Raw genomic sequence first — 26,606 nt, forward strand, 5'->3', positions numbered from 1 at the left:
GATTGGAGCATTCCAAGATGCATTGTTCCCCAAGTGCTTCCTGATCGGGTACTTAACCTTGCAAATTCCTTCCTAAAGGTGCTGACCAAATGCCTCACAAAAAACTTACTTAGGCCATGGCTACACTTACAGTTCTGCAGCGCTGGTAGTTACAGCTGTGTTTGTACAGCTGTGTAGGGCCAGTGCTGCAGTGTGGCCACACTGAAAGCTACCAGCGCTGCAGTGTGGCCACATTTGCAGCATTTGCAGCGCTGTTGGGAGTGGTGCATTGTGGGCAGCTATCCCAGCATTCAAGTGGCTGCAACATGCTTTTCAAAAGAGGGGGGTGGGGTGGAATGTGACAGGGAGCGTGGGGGAGACAGAGAGAATGGATTTTTGGAGCTGACACTGTTCTCAGCTCCCTGCCTTGCAAGTTCTAAGGACTGGAAGACACACAATGCCTACCTTCAATCATTTTAAAAGTTCTGACCCCTTCCCCCACCCCTCTCTCATTCACTAAATGCAAATTATGCACTCCTAAATAGCTGTCAGACCAGATAAGCATCTGCTCAACATGGACTTCCCCCTCCCCCTCTGCCGTGTGAGAGTGCTGTTTCTCTCTTCAAGCAAACAGCTGTGAACATTCCAAAGTAACTCCCCTGCCTGCCTCCGCTCGCTCAGCAAACAGGAGCTGTGTTTGTTTTTTAAATAAGCAGTTTGGCTGAACTCCGAGCTCCCCCTTTCTTCCGGTTTGTTGTGGATAGGAATTCTGGGATACCTCCTTATACCCCGGAGGTCAATAAAAGCGCTGGTGGGGTCCACACTTGCTGACCAGCGCTGGATCACCTGCGCTGGAACCACTACACCCGTGGCACGACCGGGTGTACAGCCAGCGCTGCAACCAGGGAGTTGCAGCGCTGGCCGTGCTTTGCAAGTGTGGCCACATCCTAAGTTGCAGCGCTGTAACCCTCTCACCAGCGCTGCAACTCTCTAGTGTAACCATGGCCTTAGAAACCAAGCAAGTATACAGTCAATATTCTTAACCTCAAGTACAAAATGATATATGTGTACAAATAGGATGAATAGATATAGCAGACCATAACTTTTACAGAGGTATGTTACATGGCACAGGCAGCAAAAAACATATTCCAGTTATGTCATATTCCCATAAAGCATTATGGGGTACAGCGTCACACTGGTATTTTCTCAGTTCTTTCTGGGAAGTAAAGTCCTTAACTGGTTGTTTACTAGCATCTGTGTGGAGAAGCCAGTCATTTTACTCTTGTATTTCTACTTGATGCTGTGTGGACACAACGTGTTGGCACAAGAATCTCAGTCTGAACATTCTGCCAAAATAGTTTTGTTGATGGTACTATGCCAACAGTACTTATACCAGTTCAACATTACGTTACATCATGGATTTATGTATTTTTACTGGCATGCACATTGAATAGCTCTATTGTTAATTCTCTGAGCATATCATTTTTTCTCCAAAATATCAACTGGCTATTTCTGAAGAATATTCCTAAGGTTCTACAATTAACAATTGTGATCCATTGTCAGAACACCTTGAATTCAGGGCCAAACTGTGACTTTCCATAGATGCTGGAATTAGGGGTGCTGCCACACCCCCTGGCTTGAAGTGGTTTCCATTATATACAGGTTTACAGTTTGGTTCAATGGCTCTCAGCACCCTCACTATAAAAATTGTTCCAGCACCCCACTCGACACAGTTAGTCATAGTCAGCTGCTTGTGTATACATGTTCTGAAATCTCCAAGAACTCACAGTAGTAATCAATTCACAAAGGTTTCTTAAACAAATTCAAACAGGACACCCTCCTAGCTTCTTCACTACAATTTCATGGCTTTGCATCAGCTCTTGTTTGTGCCTTTCATGGATGATTACAGATATCCCAGTGAGCTAATGTCTATTATATGAGCACTCATCCCAGGTCAGAAAAAAAGCTCTCTTGTTCTTTAATTGATTGCTATGTATACACAGATAATATTTTCGAACAGATTTTGTATTGTTTCATTTTCCCATGTTCAGTGATAGGAGTCTTAGCAAATTTTCCCTGGTGTTCTTTAAAGTCCCTTGCCCAAATGAAAATGTTATCTATTCTATCTTTAACAGACTAACTGATCATAATGACCCCTTTTGGCCTTAAAATCCATGAACAAACATGAGGGAAAACTGGCTATGCAGAAGAGTTTAACTAGCTATACCAAAACTGCTGCCAAATACCCAAAGTAAAAAAAGAGAGGAGGAAAGAGAGAAAAATATGATTTTTGTATAAATACACACACATATTTTCTATAATCTCTTTCAGTTATAGTCATCTTTGGTATAAACTGTCTCTAAGTCAGTTATATAGAGATCAACTGATTCATATTGTCTTAGAAATTAAACAATTGTGTTTCGTAAGTAGTTTTTTCTGGAGTTACATTGCTTTGACATCGATGTGCCAAATCCTCTTTATCTTCTTCCTCTTCCCAAATATAATCTACCTACAGTGCTGCTGGGACTGTCAGATGGAGAAACTGTACGACATTTAGATGCTTTCTTTGCATCTGTGACTATGAGAAAAAATGTCCAACTCTTGTTTAAGATGGACTTCATATTTGTGTCATTTTCTTGAAAATCCAATGGAATTGGAACAAGTAATGTCTCCATTGCTGATTCACTACAACTTGTAACACTATGTCATATTTAGGGAGCTCTCAGAACATAGGCTGGTGGTGGAGAAGTCCCAGGACTTATTAATTTCGTGAACACTCAAGTCAGACTCAGTCTGCTCAGGCTTATGGCAATATCTTATTCACACAGCTCAGAGGCTTAATAGAAGTGTCAGAATGCTACTTTTACATAAACTAATTAGTATAATCACTCCCACAGAAATCACCTTATAAAACCACTCAAGCCTTCCGCATTTGAAAAAAAATACAGAGGATACAATCATGTAAGCAAGTACTTGCAAGCTTGGCTTCTCTATAGTCAGTCTTCATGCAGAGGAATATTCAGGTCTTCATTTCTTTGACTCTCATTCAGTCTTTTAAATGAAGGAATAAGAGCACAGATACACAATCTAAAGCATACTGTACACTGTAGTAGTTCCACACTTTCAAAAACGTTAGAGTAAAGCTCAGTCATAATTAACTCATCAATAATTTTATAGGCAGGATAAAGGCTACAGACTTCTTTTAAAACCATCACAATATTTGAATACTTATATGTTCATATCTATCTTGTTTCCACAAAATCTGTTACTTAAAAGGAATTTGGGGAATAGTGTTAAAAAAGTTAATTAAAAACACTGCAAGCATGTGTGTCAGTCAAACATGACCTCTCTGCTCTATAACATATTTAAATGGATGTCATCTTGACCTGCAACATACCAATGTAAAATTTTTTGGTCAATATAAGTCAAATATGCACTAATTTATTCAGCAGGTTTCCCAGTATCTGAATCAACATTAGAAATCTAACTAGTATTTGTTATTCTGTTATTGACAAAGGAAGCATATTTAAATGATAACAAGTACTCGTGGGTGTCATTTTGAAGTTAAATTGTTCCCTAAGGATATCGTCAGTAAACATCTACATTTAAAGGTCATTCACTGCCAAATTATGAACAACTGTTGCATTTATTAGCACAGGCTCAATAGTTTGGAAGCTACAGTCATCAATTCAAACTGACAATGAGGTCTAATTGTCCCCTACTATCAAATGAGGAACACAGCCATTTTCCATAAGTTTTTTCACCATCTGGGGTGTACTTTCAATTCACTGAAGTATTATGGAAGACAGTCCCCTGACAAAATTGGGACACATCAAAGCCATTGCTTAATTATAATTTTTTGGAGAATTGTTTTAAAAGATAAATCAGAGAGAACAAGTTATTGTTCAAGAGCTAAATTTTAGTTTGTGGAGTTTGGAATGGGGGATGGATTCTCCCAGTATTCCTGTTGACAGAGGAGAGGGGACTCTAAAATTATAGTGCTGTATTATAGCCTCTGCCTTCACTTTCCTTTCCCAATCTCCTTACTTTCAGCTTTTCATTATCATTCCTGCAAGTTCTTCTTCATCCCTCTCTTCTCAGTTTCCTCTCTCAGACTGGGAAAGAGTGAAAGGGGGGAGTTTTTGGCTTCTGTGGTGATTTAGTTTTGTCCCTGCCCTCCAAGGTTACTTTATGCCTCCATAGCCAACTGGAACCACACAGATCATTGCCTATGTCTTCCTTCTATTGCTGACAGATTCAGAGAATAATAGCAAAGGAAGATGGAAACACTGAGCAGTAGCTGCTGGCCAGGCAGACAGAGAGCAACCCTGAAGGAAGGAAACAGAGCTCACACAGCTAAGGTAAAGAGCTCTTCCCATCTCTCTCCTTCCCAACCAATGAGAATAAACTGTAGAGGAATTAAGAACAGAGGGATTGGGGTTATTCTCTGGAAATGTCAAAAGACAATCTTCCCTCTCAAAGGGGGTGTTTGGGGAAAGAGTGCAGTTTGCTGTGTGCTCTATATTGTGAGTCGTATGGAGCTGCCAGAGGGTGGGTCTTACACTCCCTTCTTCCTCTCACTTCACATCAGTGATCAACCAGGACTGTCATCACCACTGCATTTCTCAAAAATCCTTTTCTCAATCTAGTTTCCTCACAGCGGCTACAAATCTGCCCCTTCTCCACAGAACCTCCTCAAAAAGGTTCGGTCTGCCTTCCATGTCACATTAACTTCATGGCACTCACACTGTTTTTCCTTTTGTCTGAGCCACACTATAGTCTTCTTCTCCTTCGCCCTGGTGTTGAGGGTGACACTATCGATCACATCTCTCTCAACTGCCTGATACAGTTCACTGGAGTTATGAGCATCCTTATCTTTTGCTCGGGCTCCTGCCCATCCAAAACTGATTGTTTACAAGGAATGGGGAGAGTCTGGTAACAAGTAGCCCTATAACAAGAGATTTCACTATTATTTTTGTATCTTAGAGTTTTAATGAAAAAAATTAACACAGGAACCTACTTAAGACTGACAACATAACAGGAATAAAATAGCAGTAGATCTTCCAGCTGATAGCATAGCACGGGAGATATTAATTTTGAAATAATCTAGGCTTCTACCCCTTATTATATTTATCCAATACCCCTTTCCAAACTTCACCTTGGTTGTGATATCCAAATCTCTCTCCATCTTCACCATTTTAGCCCATTTCTCATTTTCAGCTTGTTTCAGCCTCATCAACACCTAACTCTGCCATAACTTTTTCCAACTCAACATATTCAAGTATCTTGTAATTGGTAAAAAGCCATTTCATCCCAAATTCCAGCATCTCCATCCCACTCTGTATCCCAAATTTCATATTGGCCCCTCGTATAACCTACAGATTCAATGTGACCCTTAATTCTCATGCAACAGAAGCATAGAACCATAGTTAGATGGGACTATAAGGTTTAACCCCCTGCCAAAATGCAGGAATTGTTTTGTCTAAACCATCCAACACAGATGCCTATCCAGTCTTCTTTTGAAAACCTTCAGTGAAGGAGTTACCACAACCTCCCTAGACAGTCTGTTCTATTGTCCTACTGTTCTTACAATTAGAAATTTTTTCCTGAGATTTAACCTAAATCTACTATGCTGTAGTTTGAATCCACTGTCTCTTGTACTGCTCTTTGTGGCGAGAGAGAATAACTTTTCTCCATCTTTTTATGAGAGCCTTTCAAGTATTCAAAGACTGCTGTCATGTCTACCCATCCCCTCCCCCCTGCATCTCCTCTTTCCCAAATTCAACATACCAGTTCCTTCAGCCTTTGCTCATATGGGTTGCATTCCATCCCTCTGATCATCATCATTCACTTCTGGATCCTTTCCAGTCTCTCTACATCCTTTCTATACAATGGTGGCCAAAACTGGACACAGTACTCCAGCTGAGGCCAACCAGCGCTGAGTAGAGCAGTACTATCACTTCCCATGACTTGCATGTTATGCCTTTGTTAAGGCTACCTAAAATTGCATCTCCCTCCCATTTTTTTCTTTGGAATAAGACCAACAGAATGGAAGTAGACATGACTTGGCCACTGACACTTTTATATTCAGCAGTTCAGAAAACTGTGGCTTCCTGGATCAATGATCCTAGTCATGTCACTTGACTTTTAAATAAATGTCTATAGTAACTGATTTTCACCTGTCATTACAGAAAGTGAAATTGTTTCCTATGGGACATTCATCCTCTTCAGGATCCATTCCTCTATTAAAGAAAAGAGCTTTCTGTTGCACTTCGTAGCCATGATATCCATTATTGTCTACTAAGCTATAAGGTTTCCAGACAATGCTGCCACTCCCCATTGTCACACTGACCATTATATAGCCATTGGCCCCTATTCCTGAAGCTCCCAGTTATACATCCTTATATACCAGGCTCATGTGGTCATATCAGCAGGACAATCTCTCATACTGTGAAGCTTTAGGGCGATTTATCCATTTTGGACCACTCTTTAGTGAACCATGGATAAAGGATTGGGTCCATCGCACAAATACATAAGGCAAACAGACACCCACTGCACAATTATTGGTTCACATGTCCCACCAATGAGACTAGATTTAACTGTGTTTTCTCTTATAGATTTTTTTTTTAAACAGCAATCAAAATTATTTTTGCGTCTAAGTATTTGGTTAGATCACTGAGGAACCTAATGGATTGGTGCGAATGGATACAGCATTGTGTTGCCAACTACAAAAGAGCAAGAATCAGTTAAGCACTTTGTGAACAGTTAGCCAGAAGATGAGGAAATGTGACTGGAAACCTGACAAGTTATTACAAACAGACGTGTAGATTACATTACTACTACTTTGTACTTTCTTATATAGCATCTCCCATCTAAGAATTCCAATGTGTTCTACAGGTTGTATTAAACCTCAGAACACCTCAGCGGGGTAGAGACTTATTGTTATTCCTCATGGGGAAAGAGACACAGATGTCAGATGCCAGGTCACATATGTCAAATACTCTGAAACTGAACTTTGTACAAAGAAGTAATAAAGTCTATCCTTTGGTAAAAATGCTTCTAAATTGGTAAAAGTTTATGCAAATTCTTAAGGATTCCTATACCATTGCTACTAAAACAGAGCCTGATTTTCAATTCAGCACTCAAAAGCGAGGGCCAAATCAAGATAACCTGGATCCGTAAATACACTACATATCCCAACACTATATTTTGGTTAAACTCTCCCTTCCCTCCTAGGTGTAGCAATAGGGGCTTCTCTTCCCTTGGGAGCATCAGGGATAGCAGTTGGGATTCCCTCTTTCCCATGGAGAATTGGGGGGGTAGGCCAATACTTACACTTTGCCTGCTGGGGTATCTGCTTGGGTGGGTGCGCAAGGCCTGCTGTTCTCTTCTCCTCCTCCCACACACAGAGACCTCCAATGTAATAGTTTTGGCATACTGTTTGGGAGTGGGGTAGAGTGGAGGAGGTAAGTCCTGAAGTTACCATCGCATTGAGATCAATGAGGCAGTTCGCCACTCCCTCTCAGAGCAATTGCTCCCTGGGGCTGGGATGAACTACCCAAATTTTAATAAACAATGATCGAGCATACAGAAACAACTTTGTTGTTAGAAGGAATTTGAACCCAGGATCTTAAAACACCAAGTTATAATTTCCTGGCTTTGAAACGTGTTGTTGTGGAGTTCCGTTTTGTTTTCTTTTGTAACTGTAACAGTCTAGTACTTTTTGCTAAAGTCTAAATTCCTTTAAGAATGTTCATTGTCCAAAATTAACTGTCTTAAAATTATTCCAAAAAGGAGGGAGTCTTCCTCCCAATCTAAGAGTCTTCGTAGGGCTGCAGGAGTCAAGACATGAACTTAAAAGCTAAAATAATTAATTTCTCCCTACATCCATCTGTTTTCAGGTGAATGAAACAACACTGAAGAAACATATACTCATAGACTTTAGGGTCAGAAGGGACCAATATGATCATCTAGTCTGACCTCCCACACAAAGCAGGCCACAGAACCCTACCCATCCACTTCTGCAACAAACCCCTAACCTATGTCCGAGTTACTGAAGTCTTCAAACTGTGGTTTGAAGACCTCAAGCTGCAGAGAATCCACCAGCAAGTGACCCATGCCCCATGCTGCAGAGGAAGGCGAAAAACCTCCAGGGCCTCTGCCAATCTGCCCCGGAGGAAAATTCCTTCCCGACCCCAAATATGGCGATCAGCTAAACCCTGAGCATGTGGGCAAGACTCATCAGCCAGCACTCAGGAAAGAATTCTCTGCAGTAACTCAGATCCCATCCCATCCAACATCCCATCACCGACCACTGGGCATACTTATCTGCTGATAATCAAAGATCAATTGCCAGAATTAAGCTATCCCATCATACCATCCCTTCCATAAACTTATCAAGCTTAGTCTTAAAGCCAGATGTGTCTTTTGCCCCCACTGCTCCCCTTGGAAGGCTGTTCCAGAACTTCACTCCTCTAATAGTTAGAAACCTTTGCCTAATTTCAAGTCTAAACTTCCTAGTATCCAGTTTATACCCATTTGTTCTTGTGTCTACATTGGTACTAAGCTTAAATAATTCCTCTCCCTCCCTAATATTAATCCCTCTGATATATTTATAAAGAACAAGCATATCCCCCGTCAGCCTTCTTTTGGCTAGGCTAAACAAGCCAAGCTCTTTGAGTCTCCTTTCACATGACAGGTTTTCCATTCCTCGGATCATCCTAGTAGCCCATCTCTGAACCTGTTCCAGTTTGAATTCATCCTTCTTAAACATGGGAGACCAGAACTGCACACAGTATTCCAGGTGAGGTCTCACCAGCGCCTTATATAACGGTACTAACACCTCCTTATCTTTGCTGGAAATACCTCGCCTGATGCATCCTAAAACTGCATTAGCTTTTTTAACGCCCATATCACATTGGCGGCTCATAGTCATCCTGTGATCAACCAATACTCCAAGGTCCTTCGCCTCCTCTGTTGCTTCCAACTGATGTGTCCCCAATATATATCTAAAATTCTTATTATTAATCCCTAAGTGCATGACCTTGCACTTTTCACTATTGAATTTCATCCTATTACTATTACTCCAGTTTACAAGGTCATCCAGATCTTCCTGTATGATATCCCGGTCCTTCTCTGTGTTAGCAATACCCCCCAGCTTTGTGTCATCCGCAAACTTTATTAGCGCATTCCCGCTTTTTGTGCCAAGATCAGTAATAAAAAGGTTAAATAAGATTGGTCCCAAAACCGATCCTTGAGGAACTCCAATAGTAACCTCCTTCCAGCCTGACAGTTCACCCTTCAGTACAACCCGTTGGAGTCTCCCCTTTAACTAGTTCCTTATCCACCTTTCAAATTTTCATATTGATCCCCATCTTTTCCAATTTGACTAATAATTTCCCATGTGGAATCGTGTCAAATGCCTTACTGAAATCGAGGTAAACTAGGTCTACTGCATTTCCTTTGTCTAAATAATCTGTCACCTTCTCAAAGAAGGAGATCAGGTTGGTTTGGCACGATCTACCTTTAGTAAAACCATGTTGTAATTTGTCCCAGTTACCATTGACCTCAATGTCCTTAACTACTTTCTCCTTCAAAATTTTTTCCAAGACCTTACATACTACAGATGTCAAACTAACAGGCCTATAGTTACTCGGATCACTTTTTTTCCCTTTCTTAAAGATAGGAACTATGTTAGCAATTCTCAAGTCGTACGGTACAACCCGAGTTTACCGATTCATTAAAAATTCTTGCTAATGGGCTTGCAATTTCATGTGCCAGTTCCTTTAATATTCTTGGATGAAGATTGTCCGGGCCCTCCGATTTTGTCCCAACAAGCTGTTCAAGTTTGGCTTCTACCTCAGACGTGGTAATATCCACCTCCATATCCTCATTCCTGTTTGTCATCCTTCCATTATCATTAGCCTTATTAAAGACTGAGGCAAAGTACTTATTTAGATATTGGGCCATGCCTAGGTTATCCTTAACCTCCTTTCCATCCTCAGTGTGTAGCGGTCCCACTTCTTCTTTCTTCGTTTTCTTCTTATTTATATGGCTATAGAACCTTTTACTATTGGTTTTAATTCCCTTTGCAAGGTCCAACTCTACTTGGCTTTTAGCCTTTCTCTCTTTATCCCTACATGTTCTGACCTCTCTAAGGTAGCTTTCCTTGCTAATCCCACCCTTCTTCCACTCCTTGTAGGCCTTCTGCTTTTTCTTAATCACCTCTCTGAGATGCTTGCTCATCCAGCTTGGTCTACAACTCCTGCCCGTGGTTTTTTTCCCCTTTCTTGGGATGCAGGTTCCGATAGTTTCTGCAGCTGCGACTTAAAGTAATTCCAGGCCTCCTCCGCATTTAGATCCACAAGTTCTTCAGTCCAATCCACTTCTCTAACTAATTTCCTTAATTCTTTAAAGTTAGCCCTCGAGAAGGCAAAAACCCTAGTACCAGATCTATTTTTGTTTATCCTTCCATCTAGTTTGAACTGAACTAGCTCATGATCACTCGAACCAAGGTTGTCCCCTACAACCATTTCTTCAATGAGGTCCTCACTACTCACCAAAACCAAATCTAAAATGGCATCCCTTCTTGTCGGTTCTTCAACCACTTGGTGAAGAAATCCATCTGCTATCACATCCAGAAAAATCTGAGCCCTATTATTCTTGCTAGCACTTCTCTTCCAGTCTATAACTGGGAAGTTAAAGTCTCCCATGATCACACATTTCCCATTAGTGTTTACTTCATTAAAAACATTAAAGAGGTCTCTATTCATATCCAAATCAGATCCCAGCGGTCTGTAGCACACCCCAAGCACTATCTCAGGGGAGGCTCTAGTAGCTTTCTTTCCCAGTGTGATTTTTGCCCAGACAGACTCTGTCTTGTCCATTCCATCACTTCTTATTTCTTTACAGTTAACCTCCTCATTGATGTACAATGCTACTCCACCACCTTTGCCTTTATTTCTGTCTTTCCTAAAAAGCACATAGCCTTCAATACCTGTACTCTAGTCATGACTACTATTCCACCATGTTTCTGTTATCCCTATAATATCCGGTTTCACTTCCTGCACCAGTAGCTCTAGTTCCTCCATTTTGTTCCCTAGGCTCCTCGCATTAGTGTACAGACATCTTAATTTTTGCCGTTTGGCTTCACTGACATTCTTTACCCTGTTAGGCAAAGACATTCTACCACGAGCATCACCTGTTAGTCTGCATCTACACTACCCTTCCTCCTTATGCCAATTCTTCTGTCCACGACTGTATCCCCCCTTACTTTGTTTACTTCCCTCTCAAGGTTAAATTCCGGCGTGGAGATCTCCTGGACATCTCCCAACCATCTCCCCCAAATTCCTAGTTTAAAGCTCTCTTAATCAGTTCGGCGAGCCTCCATCCTAGAAGTCTATTTCCCTCCTTACTCAGGCGAAGTCCATCCCGAGAGAACAGTCTTCTGTCCGTAAATGCTTCCCAATGGCTGTACATCCCAAAGCCCTCCTTATAGCACCACTGCCTGAGCCATCTGTTGATTGCCATTATCTTGTTACACCTTTGTTGCCCTTCTCTAGGAACCGGCAGAATCCCACTGAAGATCACCTGAGCCTCGATTTCCTTAAGCGTCTTCCCCAGTCTGGCATAGTCTCCCTTGATACATTCCAGAGAGTATCTAGCCGTATCATTCGTTCCCACATGAAGGACAATCAACGGATTCTTTCCCACTCTCGCCAGGATCCTTTTCAGCCTCAGGTCCACATCCTGTATCTTAGCACCCGGCAGATAGCACATCCTTCTGTTCTCCCGATCAGCTCTAGTTACAGGCCTGTCTATTCTTCTCAGTAAGGAGTCTCCAATCACGTAGACCTGCCTTTTCCTGGTGACAGTGCGATTCTCCAGTCTATCCCCTGCGCCCACTGGCTGCAAGTCCTCTCGATTCCTATTCACCCTTGCAATCCTCCTGTGGCTTATATTTGGTGTTGCCTCCATTGACTCCTCCCCTCCTCTTGCAGGACTATCAGCTCTTCTCTTTTTCCTTGCCCTCTCTCCTTCAGCGACCACCTGCTGTGCCCCTTCTTCATTTTCCAACTCTGCAAACCTGTTCCTGAGTTCTATTTCTCCTTCATTGGCCCGTCTTTTCCTCTGCCTGGTTCTCTTAGTCACATGCTTCCACCGTCCACCTTCCTCTCCCAGCAGTCTCTCCTCTGAATTCTTTGGTCCTGCTTCCATCTGCACATCTGAGCTTATCCCTTCAGCCCCCTCGTGTCTCTGCTCCATCATCTGCTCAAACCCTCTTCTAAACTCAACCAGAGTTTCCACCTGCATCTCCAGTCCTCGGATCTTTTCTTCCATCAGCTCTACCAGGTGGCACTTCATGCAGACAAAACTCTTTTCAAGTACCCCCTGCAGGATCATGTACATGCCGCAGCTTCCACAGTCAGTCATCCTCATTGTGTCTTTCACTGCTACCTCTGTATCAGTCATAGCCTTCCCACCTAAAGCCTGGTAGTCCACAGAACACAACACAACCCCCCAGCAGGCACCAGACCACCACTCACTCCTTCACCTAGCCTGTCGGTCCCTCTGTCCTAGTCTCCCCCACAACCTCCCCCTGTAAACTCCCTCTGAAACTCCCCTGTTTACAGCTCTGTTTGCTGGCTCCTGTGCCGCTGCAGCTGTCTGTGACAGAATAAGTAGGAAGCATAGCTGCAAAGTTTTGTGCAGCTCCATGTGTGGCACTTACACAAACTATTTAATAAGCTAGTTTGCATAGTTGTAAATATGTAAATAATTTGTATGCAACAACAAACTCTGGCTTTAGTGCTCATGCAACTTTGGAAAATGAAGCTTTCTGTTTATCTCCAGGGCAGCATCAGGGCAACCTTTACACACATGCACTGCCCTGGCAGCATGCCTGACCTTGTGTCGGTTGGCAGTAGGGGTAACGGGGAGGGAGTAGAACTTCGCCTAGATGTAACAAGGGTAGTTTAGTCTCCATCGCCTCTCTAATACGTCCACCAGTTAGTGCCAAGTCTGGTGATTTTTGGAGGTGAATCAAAAAGATAATAAAGGGGCCACCAACATCCATTAGACGGGGAAAACTTTTTAATCCCCATTGCGTTGGGCTGGATTCCTACTGGTGAGTGACAGGCAAAATGCAATGAAGTTCATTACCTATGTCCTCGGGAAGTTAGTGCCTTAGTATGTGCTAATTTTATCCTTTCAAGACTGAGGTTTGTCTTCTAGAAAGATAAGTTTATTATATTAAGTTCTGATTTTTTTGGAGCTTACACAAGATAGGGTCTTCCAGTCTCTGCATATGCAAGCAACATCTCTTCATACTGCTCTCAGATATTATAGGATTTGTTTGTAGAAGACTCTCTCATGTGGTTGCTGAAAGGACAGATCCCATTAACCAAAACACAATATACTCAAAATATATCATCATTAGGGCTGCAGGTTTGCCACAACATGTTTTTTTTAATCAAAAACCACGGAATAGTCATAGCTTACGAAATTACTATGACAGCTTTGCAATTTTTGATAGAAAGTGCCTTCCCCCGGCCTCACTGAGGGGGCACTGACCACCCTCAGCAGTACCCTCTGCCCCAGCACAACAACCTGAAGGCCAATCTGGTGAGGAAGGACTGGGGAGAGAGCCCATCCCACATTCACTCCTGGCAGCAGTCGCTCCTGCAGCTCCTGTCCCATGGGGATGGGCTGAGGTCGGGCCCAGTGTTCCACTTTGGGCACTGTGACCTAGCACACAGGGTCACAGGTTTGATTCCCCCCACCTTCCTGTCATGACAGAGGGGCAGATGAGCCAAGCCAGTGGCACTGCTACTCCATGCACTAGGTTGCAATGCCTGCATTGGGGCACTACATCCAGATCTATGGGACAGGAGCTGCAGGAACCTTTGCTGCGGGATGAGTGACAGACAAACAGGAAAATCATGCTGTGACATTTTCCCACCATGACAAACCTGCAGCCATAATAATCATCATCATCACGAAGGCAAATCCCAAAGGAAAGACATAGCCTCCTAGCAGATTGAGCATCACCTGGATTGGTATCTACCTACAACAAATACTAACAATGTCCAAATTCATCTCTAAATGTTTTGCAGTATAAAATCATTTCAACAATTATATAAAGCTATTGTGAGGCTAATCAACCATAGCTGAATTCACAACACAAAACTCTACCACTTCATCTACAGAAAGTGTGTTATCCTTAATAAGCAGCCCAGAGAGGGGGAGACAACATACATTTGATCCATCACTGGGTAACCCAATCATTTTTGTCAATTAGTATTAGAATGATGGGTCCCAGGATTCATTGGCTCTATTTCTGGCTCTCAGAGCAGAGTACGTTCAGGTGGTTAGAGACAGCATAGCAAAGAGTAACAACGCTTCTATCTGGGTCACCAGTAGGGACTGAACCTGGGATTTCTGGATCTAAAAGCATGAACTTCTATCATGTGATCTGGTACTATACCAATCATCATGCAAGTACTGGTGGACTCAAACCTCTGTATACGATCTAGCCATAGAGGGGCAAAAATTCATAGTGTGTTGGTATGAGTTAGATAAGCAGATAATTTGGCCCACTTCATCTGAAAGCCAGTGTTGAAAACGGATGAGAATTATTCCACTCCCCCTCACCCCGCCCCCAGCTATGCTTCCAGTGACCTTGTGCAATCTTTCAGTTACCTTAGCTGTAAAATGAACACAGATGCTTGCCACCCCTAAGGTAGGTGTATGAGACCTTCATTAATAATAGGTGTGAGGTGCACAAAAATACTAAGAACAGTGAGTAAAATTGCTGAGAGATGAACCCAAGGCAGCTTGGTTTGTAGCTTAAGGTGCTTACCCCTAAACTACAGAGTACTACTTGGAGGCATCTCTCTATTTTACCAATTGCATGGGAAAGAGAGAAGGCTACAGCATGTGTCACCAACACACAAAATACATGACATTTAACAGGCCCAAGGAAGATGAGAATATAGATTCTCTGACAAAAGTGAGAAAATCAACGGTAATCTTGTAACAGACAATGGAAGTCTAAATGTTGCAAAATGAGGTGGCATTATTGGGAAATAAATCATTAGACGTCTGAGAGCTGCAACTAATTGGCATAATAATCACGATGATGATGATGATGCCTGTCTCCACTGGCCACTTGTTAAATTTTCCAACAAGCACTTTTGTGCTCATCCATCTTGCCCCGTATGCTTGGGAGCAGCTCCCCATAAACATCCACAAAGCAACTTCATTATTCTCTTTCAAATCCCTTATTAAATGTTTCTTTTCCACAATGCCTACAAAAAAATTGACAGTGGTTGGGCCTCTGGTGTGCTGAGATCATACATAAGAACGGCCATACCGGATCAGATCGAAGGTCCATCTAACCCAGTATCCTGTCTTCCGACAGTGGCCAATGCCAGGTGTTCCAGAGGGAATGAACAGAACAGATACTCATCAAGTGATCCATCCCATTGCCTATTCCCAGCTTCTAGTAAAAAAAAAGGCTAGGGACACCAATCCTGCCCATTCTGGCTAATTAGCCATTGATGGACCATAGCTTATTGTGTGGTCCAATAATGCCGCATTGTTTCTTTGTACTCCTCCACCTGTCCGGATCCATCTGTTGTCACTTTTCTTATACTTAGATTGTAAGCTATTTAGGGCAGGGACCATCTTTTTGTTCTGTGTGTGTACAACGCCTAGCACATCGGGGTCTTGATCCCCACTTAGTGCTCATAGGCACTACTGTAACACAGTTAATGAATAAATAACAGTTACAATAAAACAGAGCAGACTGCAGCTGTCTGCATTGCTGGTAGGGTTGTGCATAAGACAGGCTCCCCAGCCTGCCATGCTCCATCTCCTCTTACCCCGCAGTTCTCAGCAAACCACTGACCTCAGCAGCCAGCCCGCATACGGATGTCAAATGGCAACAGGGTGCTGTGCCCTGCCTCACTCCAAGGGGTCGGCCCTATGCGTTTATGAAAAGAAGCAGCATATGGAAAGGACAGCTGCGAGCTGCCTGGCCAGGGGCCTCCCAGTGAGTGCCAGCCATGCGTTGGCTCTTTACGCTACCCTCGGCGATGCCCGCCAGCTGCTGGCTGCACGTCCTCCCGCAGCCCAAGGTCCCAGCGGGGCTGCCCAGGCGGGGCGGGGAGGCAGAGACCCGCCACCGGTGGGGATGGAGCCCCTGCCCTTTAGGGAGAGCCATTGGGTGACGGTGCTGGGCAGCAGCCGCACGCAGCCCGCCCCACTACGCTGCCTAGTCCGCGGCCCCGCGCCCGCCCCTCACCGTGTACCCTCGCTCCAGCTCGCTCTCCTCGTAGCGGAAGGACGGAACGTAAAGCTCCATGGCGCGCGCGGGCCGGGCCAGCGGGGCAGCAGCACCTCCCCGGGACCGAGCCAGCTGCGAGCGAGTCACGTGACGCGCCGGGAGCCCACATGACACCAGTACGCGGCGGGGGCGCGCAGGACCCCCCGGCGCAGCAGCCGGCCCGGGGCGGGGGCGACGCGGGGGCTCGGGCACGCGAACCAGGCAGCCCTGTGCAGCTCGCGACCTGCCCAGCCAGGGAGCTGGAGCCGGCCCCTGGGATCACCCAGCCCGTGGCTGCGGCAGGCGGCCCCCTTGGCAGGCTCGGTCCCTGTCCAAAACACTCCGCTCCCCTCAGGGGATCCCGGCTAGCGGCTCGGCACTCAGGGTATCTGCCGGGCGGCCACAGCCGGCGGCGGTGTCCACCCTTGTGCCAGGCCATCAGCTGCCCCGGCTTCTCCTCTATGTGCGCAAATGGGTGCGCTCGGCCTTTAGCGTCCCAGCCGCCACCAAGGTCAGCATAGGGTCCTGATTAAGAGCCTGTGGCTCACTCAGTTCCCCTCTTCCTGTCATCAGGATAAATGTGATGATGCTTTTTCCCTTACACAGCTAAATGTTTTGTTTGTTTTTTAAACTTAGTTGCATTCTTGTTCTTTCTCCGTCCCCTCAAAGCTCTTAGAGAGCCTCTCCTTTGTAAGCCAGGCACGGAAACAGAGTTGTTACCACCTAACACTGAAATGTGCAGAAGTAGATTTTGGCAACTGCTGCCCTTAAAGTCGGTTTTGCACCAGAACCTGTCATCTGTTTCTGCTGATCAGCTGTGCCAATTTTATAGGGATAATCCCAATATTTGGGCCTTTTTCTTATATAGGCTCCTATTATCCCACACCCCCATCCCGATTTTTCATATTTGTTATCTGGTCACCCTACGGCTGGTTCCTCTCAAATCCAGTGCTAGTTGGCATGATTGCTGTAGCAAGTGGTTGTGATGTCCTGTAGAGGAACAAACAGATGACTTTCTAAACAAACAATATTGTTTTTATGTACCTGCTTTAGTAATAGCAAAGAAACCCAAACAAAAACAGCCTGTAGCATAGTATCAAAGATATCTCTACATAGGTGTTTTCTATGATACCTCAAATTAGTAGACATTAAATTTCTCTTTTAACGTCTCATTCTCACCTACACACTTGCATGTTGAGCAAGTCCAGGCATAACTTGCAAGAGGAACAGTAAAGCGAAATACGGAAAGTCACAAGTAGGATAGACTAAAAAAAGCAAGTTTAAGAGTTTCCTAAGAGGCATCAGTAGCTCTTTGATAAATAGAAGGTAACAGCAGCTATTATCCCAAAACAATACTGCTGTTTCCTGTTGAATCGTTCACTGGTCATACTACTTCCTGGCACCATTTTCAGTTTACTGTTGGCTCTAGATCAAGGTCACCTGATTCACATGGCTACTCATGCATGAAAGGTGACAAGCAAATAAGTGAACAGTTGGAGTTTTAACACTCTATTCAAAAAATCAAGCCAGGATAACAGTTACAACCTTTGACTTTTAAATTGTTTACAATTCACATTCTGCTTTGAGGAAAAAAGGTCCTCTTTGGCTGTAAAGGCTCTTGATAATTTTTTGTTAATTATTTTTAACCATACAAGAGGCAGCTTATTTTGGTTTATAAAAAGTGTGAGTATATTGGTTTCCAGGCCCAGGTACAAAAACTATAAAATCACATACTGTACACTGAACTAACAACAATAAGGACTCTCTCCTCCACCTCTATCTTCCATAGGGGAAAAAAATCTCATCCATTATTCAAACTACATCTGCAGAAATAGATATGCTTTGCAACATGCAATAAAGAATCATTTTTTAAACTCTGTTGCACTAATCAGGAGGGAAGAAGGGAGCAAAGTCTCTTCAGAACACCCTTTTCACCAGTCCAACAAACCTAGAGAGCATCTGCCTGAACATTCCAGATGTTAGCTGCAGGCATAGAGCACAGAGTCAGGAACAAATTCTGGCCAGGAGCTTTCTTGTTGACTTCAGTGAATGTCAGGAGCTGTAGTCGCTAAAATACACAAAACCCAAACAATTTAGTGCATTTCATTTGTAGACTGAGACCAAGTGTGTCCACTTTAAACAGATCCATTAAATTATGATTGTTTTGTACAGATGAGGAAAAAGTGGATTGTATTCTGAATCATTTTGAATAATCAATTCTCCTGTCTGATGAAACTTCCATTAAAACGTTAGTTTTGCTCTACTGAACAAAATACAAAGGAAGGAGCAGATGTTTATTCATCTGAGAGATTAATTTCATATAAACAAAATTTAGCCCAAAAGCAAATATTTGAATTGATGACAATGTAAATTTTGGAGGCAAGCTCTAAGTTGCATTTGATGCTCTAAGTTGCATATTAGATGCATTTGATATATCTCCATGCTGCTTTGTAGCTAACAGTTTATATAGCACTTTTCTCTCCCTCATGCAAACCTTACTAGCCCCAAACATCAGCCATACGTCTTGAGGCAAGAGAAGACAACAACCACCCCACAAGCTCACAGGAATCATAGATGCAGATGACAGTCTATATTACCTTTCCTCTTTACAAGTACGACAACTTAACAGACTTAAGCTTGTGCGCACACACTTTTGTTTCCAAATTTCTCATTAGAAAAGTGGTCGGATCATTTTCCTCACTGTTCTCACTTATCTTTGGAGTTTTCTTGTAATAGTTGCATTTATATAGCATGTTAACCCTATGTCCTTTCAGGGCTCTGGTTTCTATATAATGAAATAAAAACAAATTGAAATACAAATACAAATATTGTTGCAAAAAAACAAAACAAAACCAAAACCCACCCCTAGTAACTTTCAAACAAATCAAAGTAAATGATCTAAGTATTCATGCCACATCTACCACTATATCTCAGTTCCAAGATGATCATGTGTGAAGTTCCCTTAGTAAGACAATCTAGTGAGCCACCTCTTTATTTATCCCCTCTATCTCTTTCCTTTGTTGTGGAAAAGCTAACCTGAAGTGTGTTTTACACTTTGCTCTGGAAGGAAAGATCTGTGACCAGGAAAGTCAAAGACAAAACTAGGATAAAAATATTTAAATATTACACATTAAACATCTACACAATATAACAATACACAGTAAGCACTCACCTGAAATCTGGGCTGCCAAATTTATTGGCCATTCCCCTCTGTACAATGGTAGTACCTGAACTATGTACTGGACTGTAGACTAGAAGCTGTAGCAATGGCTATAGAGCAGGGGTCAGCAACCTATCAGAAGTGGTGTGCCAAGTCTTCATCGATTCACTCTAATTTAAGGTTTCACATACTAGTTAATACATTTTAACTTTTTTTAGAAGGTCTCTTTCTATAAGTCTATAATAAATAACTAAACTATTGTTGTTTATAAAGTAAATAAGGTTTTTTAAATGTTTAAAAAGCTTCATTTAAAATTAAATTAAAATGAAGAGCCCCCCAAACTGGTGGCCAGGACCCGAGCAGTGTGAGTGCCACTGAAAATCAGCTCGCGTGCTGCCTTTGGCACGTATGCCATAAGTTGCCTCCCCTGATATAGAGCAAGTCTGGTGCCACTTCATGACGGTGGAGGAACGGGCTGACAGAAATCCATTCCCATCCAGTATGCGTTACCTGCTACTGAGGTATTTGGGAGGATTTATATTATAGCTAATTTAATCCAATTTTTTCCAGCCTCAGATATTAAACACACAACAATGGAAAAGGTAAGCTGTGTAACAAATCTAAACAGTCCCCAAGTTTAGCAGTATAATGAGAATAATTTTTATGGTATCCAGGATTCTTCAGAAATGTTAAGCCCTGAAAGTCCTATAACTGACTTCTAAGTTTTATTCTGATCTCAAATGACGTACAACATAAATGATTCAATTGATTTCAGAGTTATTACACCAGGGTGAAACTAGTACAAGAGTTTTGTTGCATGGCATTATTTGTGGTTTGTCAGTCATTTACTGATAATTTAGAAGGGCTACCTTTCTTTCTCCTAAAAGCAACAGAAAGGCTACTTTATTTTCCTCCCAAGAGCAATACAGTTCACTAATGAGAAAAGTGGTTTTGAGACATTAATCCAGTTGCAAATTCAATGGTATATCATCAGCCAAGAGGAAGAAAGAAAATTATATGGTGAGCAGAATTTGAGCAAGAGGCATTAATATATTTTGGAATATTAAGTATTCAGTTTTCACAGTATACCATCATTAGCATGCAAAGCTTTAGCATTCTAATTTAACATAAAAATCAGGGTTTCTCCACATGGCTGACAGACCTGAAATTGTCTTGGTTTACTACTAGCAACACATTTAGGGAACAGGAAGCCAAAAGGACATAATTTATATGACCTGCACTGCTAAAACTTAAAAGAATACAAATCATGGACAGCCTGAAGTGAATGGAGATACACTCTGGAATTCTTATTTCTCCATTTACATTGAATGAAGATACTATGAAGATCCTCATGAACCAAAAAGCATAGTAACATCTTAAATAATTTGAGCATTGTATTAATCTTTGTGGCATTGGCCTTCACATCTGAAATTATCTCTGTTTACTTTAGAAATAACCACATGTAACATGTGGAGAAAGTGCTATACTAATGTTGGATATAATGTTTCTTTCCCCTTTCCTGTACCTCAGCTTCTCTCTCTGCTATGGCAGTTCAGAAATTTAGTATTTTCAGGACTCTGATATAGATCTATATCTACTATACAGATCTAGTACAGTATATAGTATCTACAATACTATACTGATAGGAGAGCAACACAATCTCTAAAGGAAAATATTACTAAATACATAACAATTTACTTATAACCCTTGAAACATTTGTGAATATTGTCAATAACTTGTTTACAGACAACACTTTTGCGGTTGAGGATGTTCTCCCAAGTTTTAGTACTTGTTACTATCGTAAGTTCAAATGCAAAAATGTAATTATGGATGCACACATAAATACAGCTTCCCTAGGAATCTTCTCTGGGACGGTTTACCCTTCTCAATCTCTGTGGAATGGTGTCCAAGTCCATGTCAGGGCATTCTAACTTCTCAAAGTTGGGAAACAAATGATAGTGTCACAGCCTCCTACAAAACTTCCCTTGAGTCTTTGCAACAACAGTCTGCAATGCGCATAGCCCAGAACAAATTCTAGTCATTGTCCTCTTCTCCACGGAGAACCTGCAGTTTAATCCGACAAAACTGAAAGTCCCTGGAACACAATCATTACAGTAGACCCTTCTGATCCTTGAGCTCCTGTATTGCTGAATCCACCAATTTAGCAGGCGCACACTCTTATTATAAACTCCTTTCCCACCTCTTGAGTTCTCATTGTTTCCATTTTCTGGATTTGCACTGTCAAGCAACTTGCCTACAACGGAAGTCACCTAAGTAGTTTCAAACAACCGATGAGCACACCTTGTGCCCGCCACATCCAATTTCTGGGTGATTCTAGCCTATCCAGCTGAGTCATCCTACCTGGTTGTGGTCAGTCTGTAGAAAAAAAGTACCCCAAAACAAAAAAAAAGAGGAAACTGTGTATCCTTCACTGTTCCTTCCCTTATTTACACCACTAAATGTTGCAATGCAAAAACATGGGTTAGATGTACAATAGCTTAATTTTGGACATGCCTATATTAAATATATAAGTTCCCACTAGTGATTTTTAAAGCAAAATAGTTAAAAGGGTGAAGGATTGCTGGGCCAATTAGGGACACCAATATTTTTGAACCAGAAACAAGGTAACAGCTTTCCAATGCTCATCTGTTGAGAATGAACAGGCCCTTTTAAGAATGAGTTTCTACTCTGAATTAAAAAATGGCATTGGGTAATTCAATAGTCAGTTTTGCATTGGCTTCTGGATCAAAGCTGCTGATTTTGGCATGAAGATTTATTTCCCCCCCGCTGTAGATGCTAGCCCTACAAACTAGGCCTAGACCCTGAAAGTCAAGTATGAGCCTGCTAATTCAGAGCCTAACAAAGATTCTGCAGACTGAATTTACTCAGCAATATTGTTGGTATGTGACTCACAGATGCCAGTTCAGTCTTCCATACCCTTACTGGCTATGCTAATAGGAATAATAGCTATATCTTATTTTAGTCAGTAAAGCAAGCCAGACTTTGAATACCCAGTTGGTTGGGTGAAAAGGTGCTATTTTTACAGTCAGTTTTCAGAGCAGAACAGCACTTTAAAACTGCAGATTTATTGATTTTAAGAAAGAAGACAAAGAGGTTTACCTACTGGTAACAGTTGTTCTTTGAGAGTTGCCTTTGGGCATTCACACTAATAGGATTCAGCACCTCACAAGTTGCTGTATAGAAAAGCTGTGCCTGTGTGGGTGGGGACAGCTACAAGGTTTTGTGCTAGGATGGCATAATTGAATGTGTCTATAGAAGGAAACTCACCGGCCAGGCCTCCTCAGTTATTTCTCTCAAGGCTGCAATACAAAAAATTCCAAGACACAGATGACCGCAAGTGTGTAATGGGAGACCACTCTTGAAAAACAATTACCAGTACGTAACCTCTCTTTCTTCTTCTGTGGACCAACTCTATGTGGGTTTATTTTACAGCTCAGGAAGTGTCGGAAGGTAGCAGAACATCCCTGCCTGCTCCATTGCATAGGGAAGAGTGTAGATTGGATGTAGGTAGAAGAAAGATATATTCCTCTACCACCTTAGACTCCTGTGTGGAAAAGTGTCCAGCAGTTATGTCATGATACTTCTGCACTTTATGGGACTCTAACACTGTCAAGGTATTATTCCCACTCTGAACTTTAGTGTCCAAAAAGTGGGGACCTGCATGTACCCTTCTAAGCTTAATTTCTAGCTTAGATAGCGCTGCCACCAACGAAAAATATAGTGTTTCGGTACACTTCCTGTCCCCCAAAACCTTCCCTAGGGGACTCAAGACCCAAACCCCTTGGGTCTTAAAACAAAGAGAAATAAACCCTCCTTTCCCCCTCCCAGGGTTATCCTGAGAGACCACTGTGATCCAAACTCCTTGAATCTTAAAACAGAGAGGAATTAACCTTCCCCCCCTTCTTTCCGCCCACCACTCCCCTGGTGAGTTCAGACCCAATCCCCTTGGGTCTTACACGAGAAAAAAAATCAATCAGGTTCTTAAAAAAGAAAGCTTTTAATTAAAGAAAGAAAAAGTCAAAAATTCTCTCTGTAAAATCAAGATGGAAAATGTTTACAGGGTCTTCAGCTTATAAATAGACTAGAGGGACTGCCTCCGCCCAGCCTAAGTTACAAGTTACAGCAAACAAAGGTAAAATATCCTTCCAGCAAAATACACATTTGCAAATTAAGAAAACAAACATAAAACTAATCCGCCTTTTCTAGCTAGTACTTACTCTTATGAACATGAGAGACTGTTTTAGAAAGAATGGAGACAGATCTGGTTGCACGTCTGGTCCCTCTTAGCCCCAAGAGCGAACAAAGAACAAACAAACAGCACAAACAAAGACTTCCCTCCACCAAGATTTGAAAGTATCTTGTCCCCCGATTGATCCTTTGGTCAGGTGTCAGCCAGGTTCACTGAGCTTGTTAACTCTTGAGACATTAACCCTTAACTATCTGTTTATGACAAACACCATCTTGGATTATTTACCTGAAGAGCAAAAAGAAGCTGCAAAGTGACTGGTTACTGAGGGAAGGACAGTAGCCAGGTATGCTCCGAGGGCAACTTATGACACCTCAAGTTCAATGTTATGACCACTGGTATAGCTCTGAGAAGATACTCCTGGCTCTGAGCACTGGGCCTTGTGCCAGGCTCTTAGAAGCTAATTGAGAACCTACCCTTTGAGGGCACTGTCCTTTTTTGTTACAAGTCAGATAACACTTTGGAAAAGATCAAGTCTGAGAGTTGCAGCTCCATCTCTGGGACTCTCTTCATTTGCATCTGCTGCTAAAAAAAAAAAAAAAGCCTTTCTAAAGCCAATCTCCAGCTGTTCAGTAACAGCAGAGTACCCTACTTCAGAGGCGATATCAACCTCTGGCCTTTTCTATAATGGCTCCTGTAAGAAGAACACAACATAGAAAAAGAATCCTTTGCTGTATATCATCCCAGCCACCAGCTCCAGTTTTGATGGGATGCTAAAGAGTTGCACCACTTCTCCCCCTATGGTTTAGGGCTCATCTTTCTTTCTTTCTTTCTTTCTTCATTGTTTGTTCAAGATTCCTGCAGAGCAGTGGGTATCAGATACCAGGCCCTCTCACTTTCCCTGTCTTCTGGGGACTTTCACAAGAAACTCCTATTGGAGAGCTAAGCTCCCTTCTTCATAAAAGGTGCTATAAATGAAGTTCCTGTGCAGCACCAAAGGGGTTTTACTCCAGATATTTCCTAATACTTAAGCAAGGAGATGGTCTGAAACCGGTCCTGGATAGCAGAAACGCCAACAGATATAAAAACTTTCAAGTTCAGAATATTGTCATCAGGGTACATTAACCCATCCGTCCATAGGGGACTGGTATGCAGCTTGTGTCTTAAAGGATGCTTGCTTCCATGTAGCAGTAAAACCTGCCCAATCTGAAGTATCTCCAGTTCTGTGTGGGATCAAATCACTTCACTATCATCCTTTATGGTCTGTCCACAGCAATGATAGTATTCACAAAATGCCTCTTGACATTTGCAGTTCAGTGCTAAAGGGGCTGAATCCCATTACTTGGAATACACACTCTCAGAGAAGAACAGATTTACCAGGGCTTAATTTTGCTGAGCTCCATCAACTTCAACTCCTGGAGCTAACGGCACTCTGGACCATCCAGGATCAGATCCCACTAACCTTACACTTGGGAAGGGAGATGTAGTAAATCATATGCTATTTACAGTAAAGAAAGTTAGTTCAATTCTTCCTGTCATGATTCAGAATTTTTGCATATAGGATATGAGGAACTGTTTGCTCAGAACATTAAAACTTTAAATTACACAGATTTCACCATGAGCTGGAAACAAGATGGCAGGTTCCCTTTCTTTATTAACATTTTTAAATAGTTGGCAATACACATATTTATAGCTAGATGATATGATATGTTTTTACAGCTACAGTTTTTCTTAAGGCTGCGTACAAAGCTAATGCTAGCATTTCTTTGCTACCCTTTCAAGTACTGCAATCTTAGCCTCATATCTCCTGAAATAAACTGCAATGGGCTAGGAATATGCATGTCTTTTTTCAGTCTTGAAGCAAAGCAGCAGAAAGATATTGGCCAGATCTTTTGTCTGGATAACTGAAATCCCTTGCTGATAAATGTGTTTCAGACATCATGCCAAGTAGAAAAATCCCTTGGTCATAAATTCATAATAATGACGGATTCACAGCATTGAATACTCAGCTATTCTCAACAGTTCAAACAAACTTTTGGTTTGGAGTAGAGTAAGTTCTGTCACTGTTATAGACTAGTTGCATCTCTGTCTCCATTCTGGTGTCTCTGAGTGCACTCCCACAAGGACCTAGGCTACAATATTTTGATCAACTGTTCTGACTCAGCAGGTCCAACTGATGTCAAAACATACCACGAAACTTTTAGTGCACAGTAGCAGGGACCACATGGATTGATGACAATAATCCCTGCAGCCTACAAAACCATCACAAAAGTTCTTCTGTACTGAAGTATAATTTGGGTAAATGAAATTCTAAATGTTCTTTGAAAACTCTATGAGGCAATATTTTATTTCTGGTCATGAGAGATTTATATGTAACCAGCAGGATGACTGTCCCAAGTCTATCCTGACAATTTGTCTTAAAGGCCTATTTTTTTTTAAATTAGCAGCTATCCAAGCCAGCGTTAAAGTGCTGTCTAGTCAGACAGCAGTCAAAAAGCTGCTGTCTTTGGCTGTTTGCATGTATCCCATTTGCAACTCCTTTATGTGTTATTTCCAAGCATTACAAACAAAATAAAATGGCTTTGACTTAACCAAAAATGTACGTCTCAATTTATTCTATATTTTCCCTGGACAACATCACAGAATTATGTGCCAAATTTTAAGTCTGGGAAACAAATTAAAGCAAAATACCATAACAACAAGCAGCAGCTGCTTAATGGACATGTAAAATCTTCACATAAAAGTTGTCTGAAAATTTGGAAGATTATTAAAAAGATCAAATAATGGTTTACAACCTTCACCCTTTGATGTCAGAGGACATTCTCCTCCTGACCTTTTGCAAGATTCCTTAGACTCCTAGTCATGTCTTGTAATTTAAACCAAATTTTAAAAAAATCTTTTGGGAGTTCTTGACCCTGGGAAGTAAGAAACTT

At 42.1% G+C, this 26,606-nt stretch overlaps 1 protein-coding gene across 5 annotated transcripts in view; it reads right to left on the minus strand.

Annotated features, from left to right (window-relative positions):
- Positions 1 to 16,418, minus strand: part of SNX24 (sorting nexin 24) — a 160,996-nt gene extending 144,578 nt beyond the window's left edge. For 2 of the 5 annotated variants that reach the window (XM_030566498.1, XM_030566499.1), the window contains exons 1-2: positions 16,286 to 16,372; positions 13,258 to 13,359 (exon numbers count right to left, since the gene is read on the minus strand). Coding sequence is in view for 1 of the 5 variants with exons in the window: in XM_030566497.1 (XP_030422357.1) it covers positions 16,286 to 16,345 (60 nt within the window). In the remaining 4 variants the exon portion in view is untranslated. Of the gene's footprint in view, positions 1 to 13,257; positions 13,360 to 16,285 lie in introns of all 5 variants that reach the window. The other 3 variants (XM_030566497.1, XM_030566500.1, XM_030566501.1) reach the window with 3 other exon arrangements.
- Between the last annotated feature and the right edge of the window lie 10,188 nt (positions 16,419 to 26,606).

The sequence above is a fragment of the Gopherus evgoodei genome, chromosome 6 (assembly GCF_007399415.2).
Source record: "Gopherus evgoodei ecotype Sinaloan lineage chromosome 6, rGopEvg1_v1.p, whole genome shotgun sequence".
Classification (NCBI taxonomy): Eukaryota; Metazoa; Chordata; order Testudines; family Testudinidae; genus Gopherus; species Gopherus evgoodei.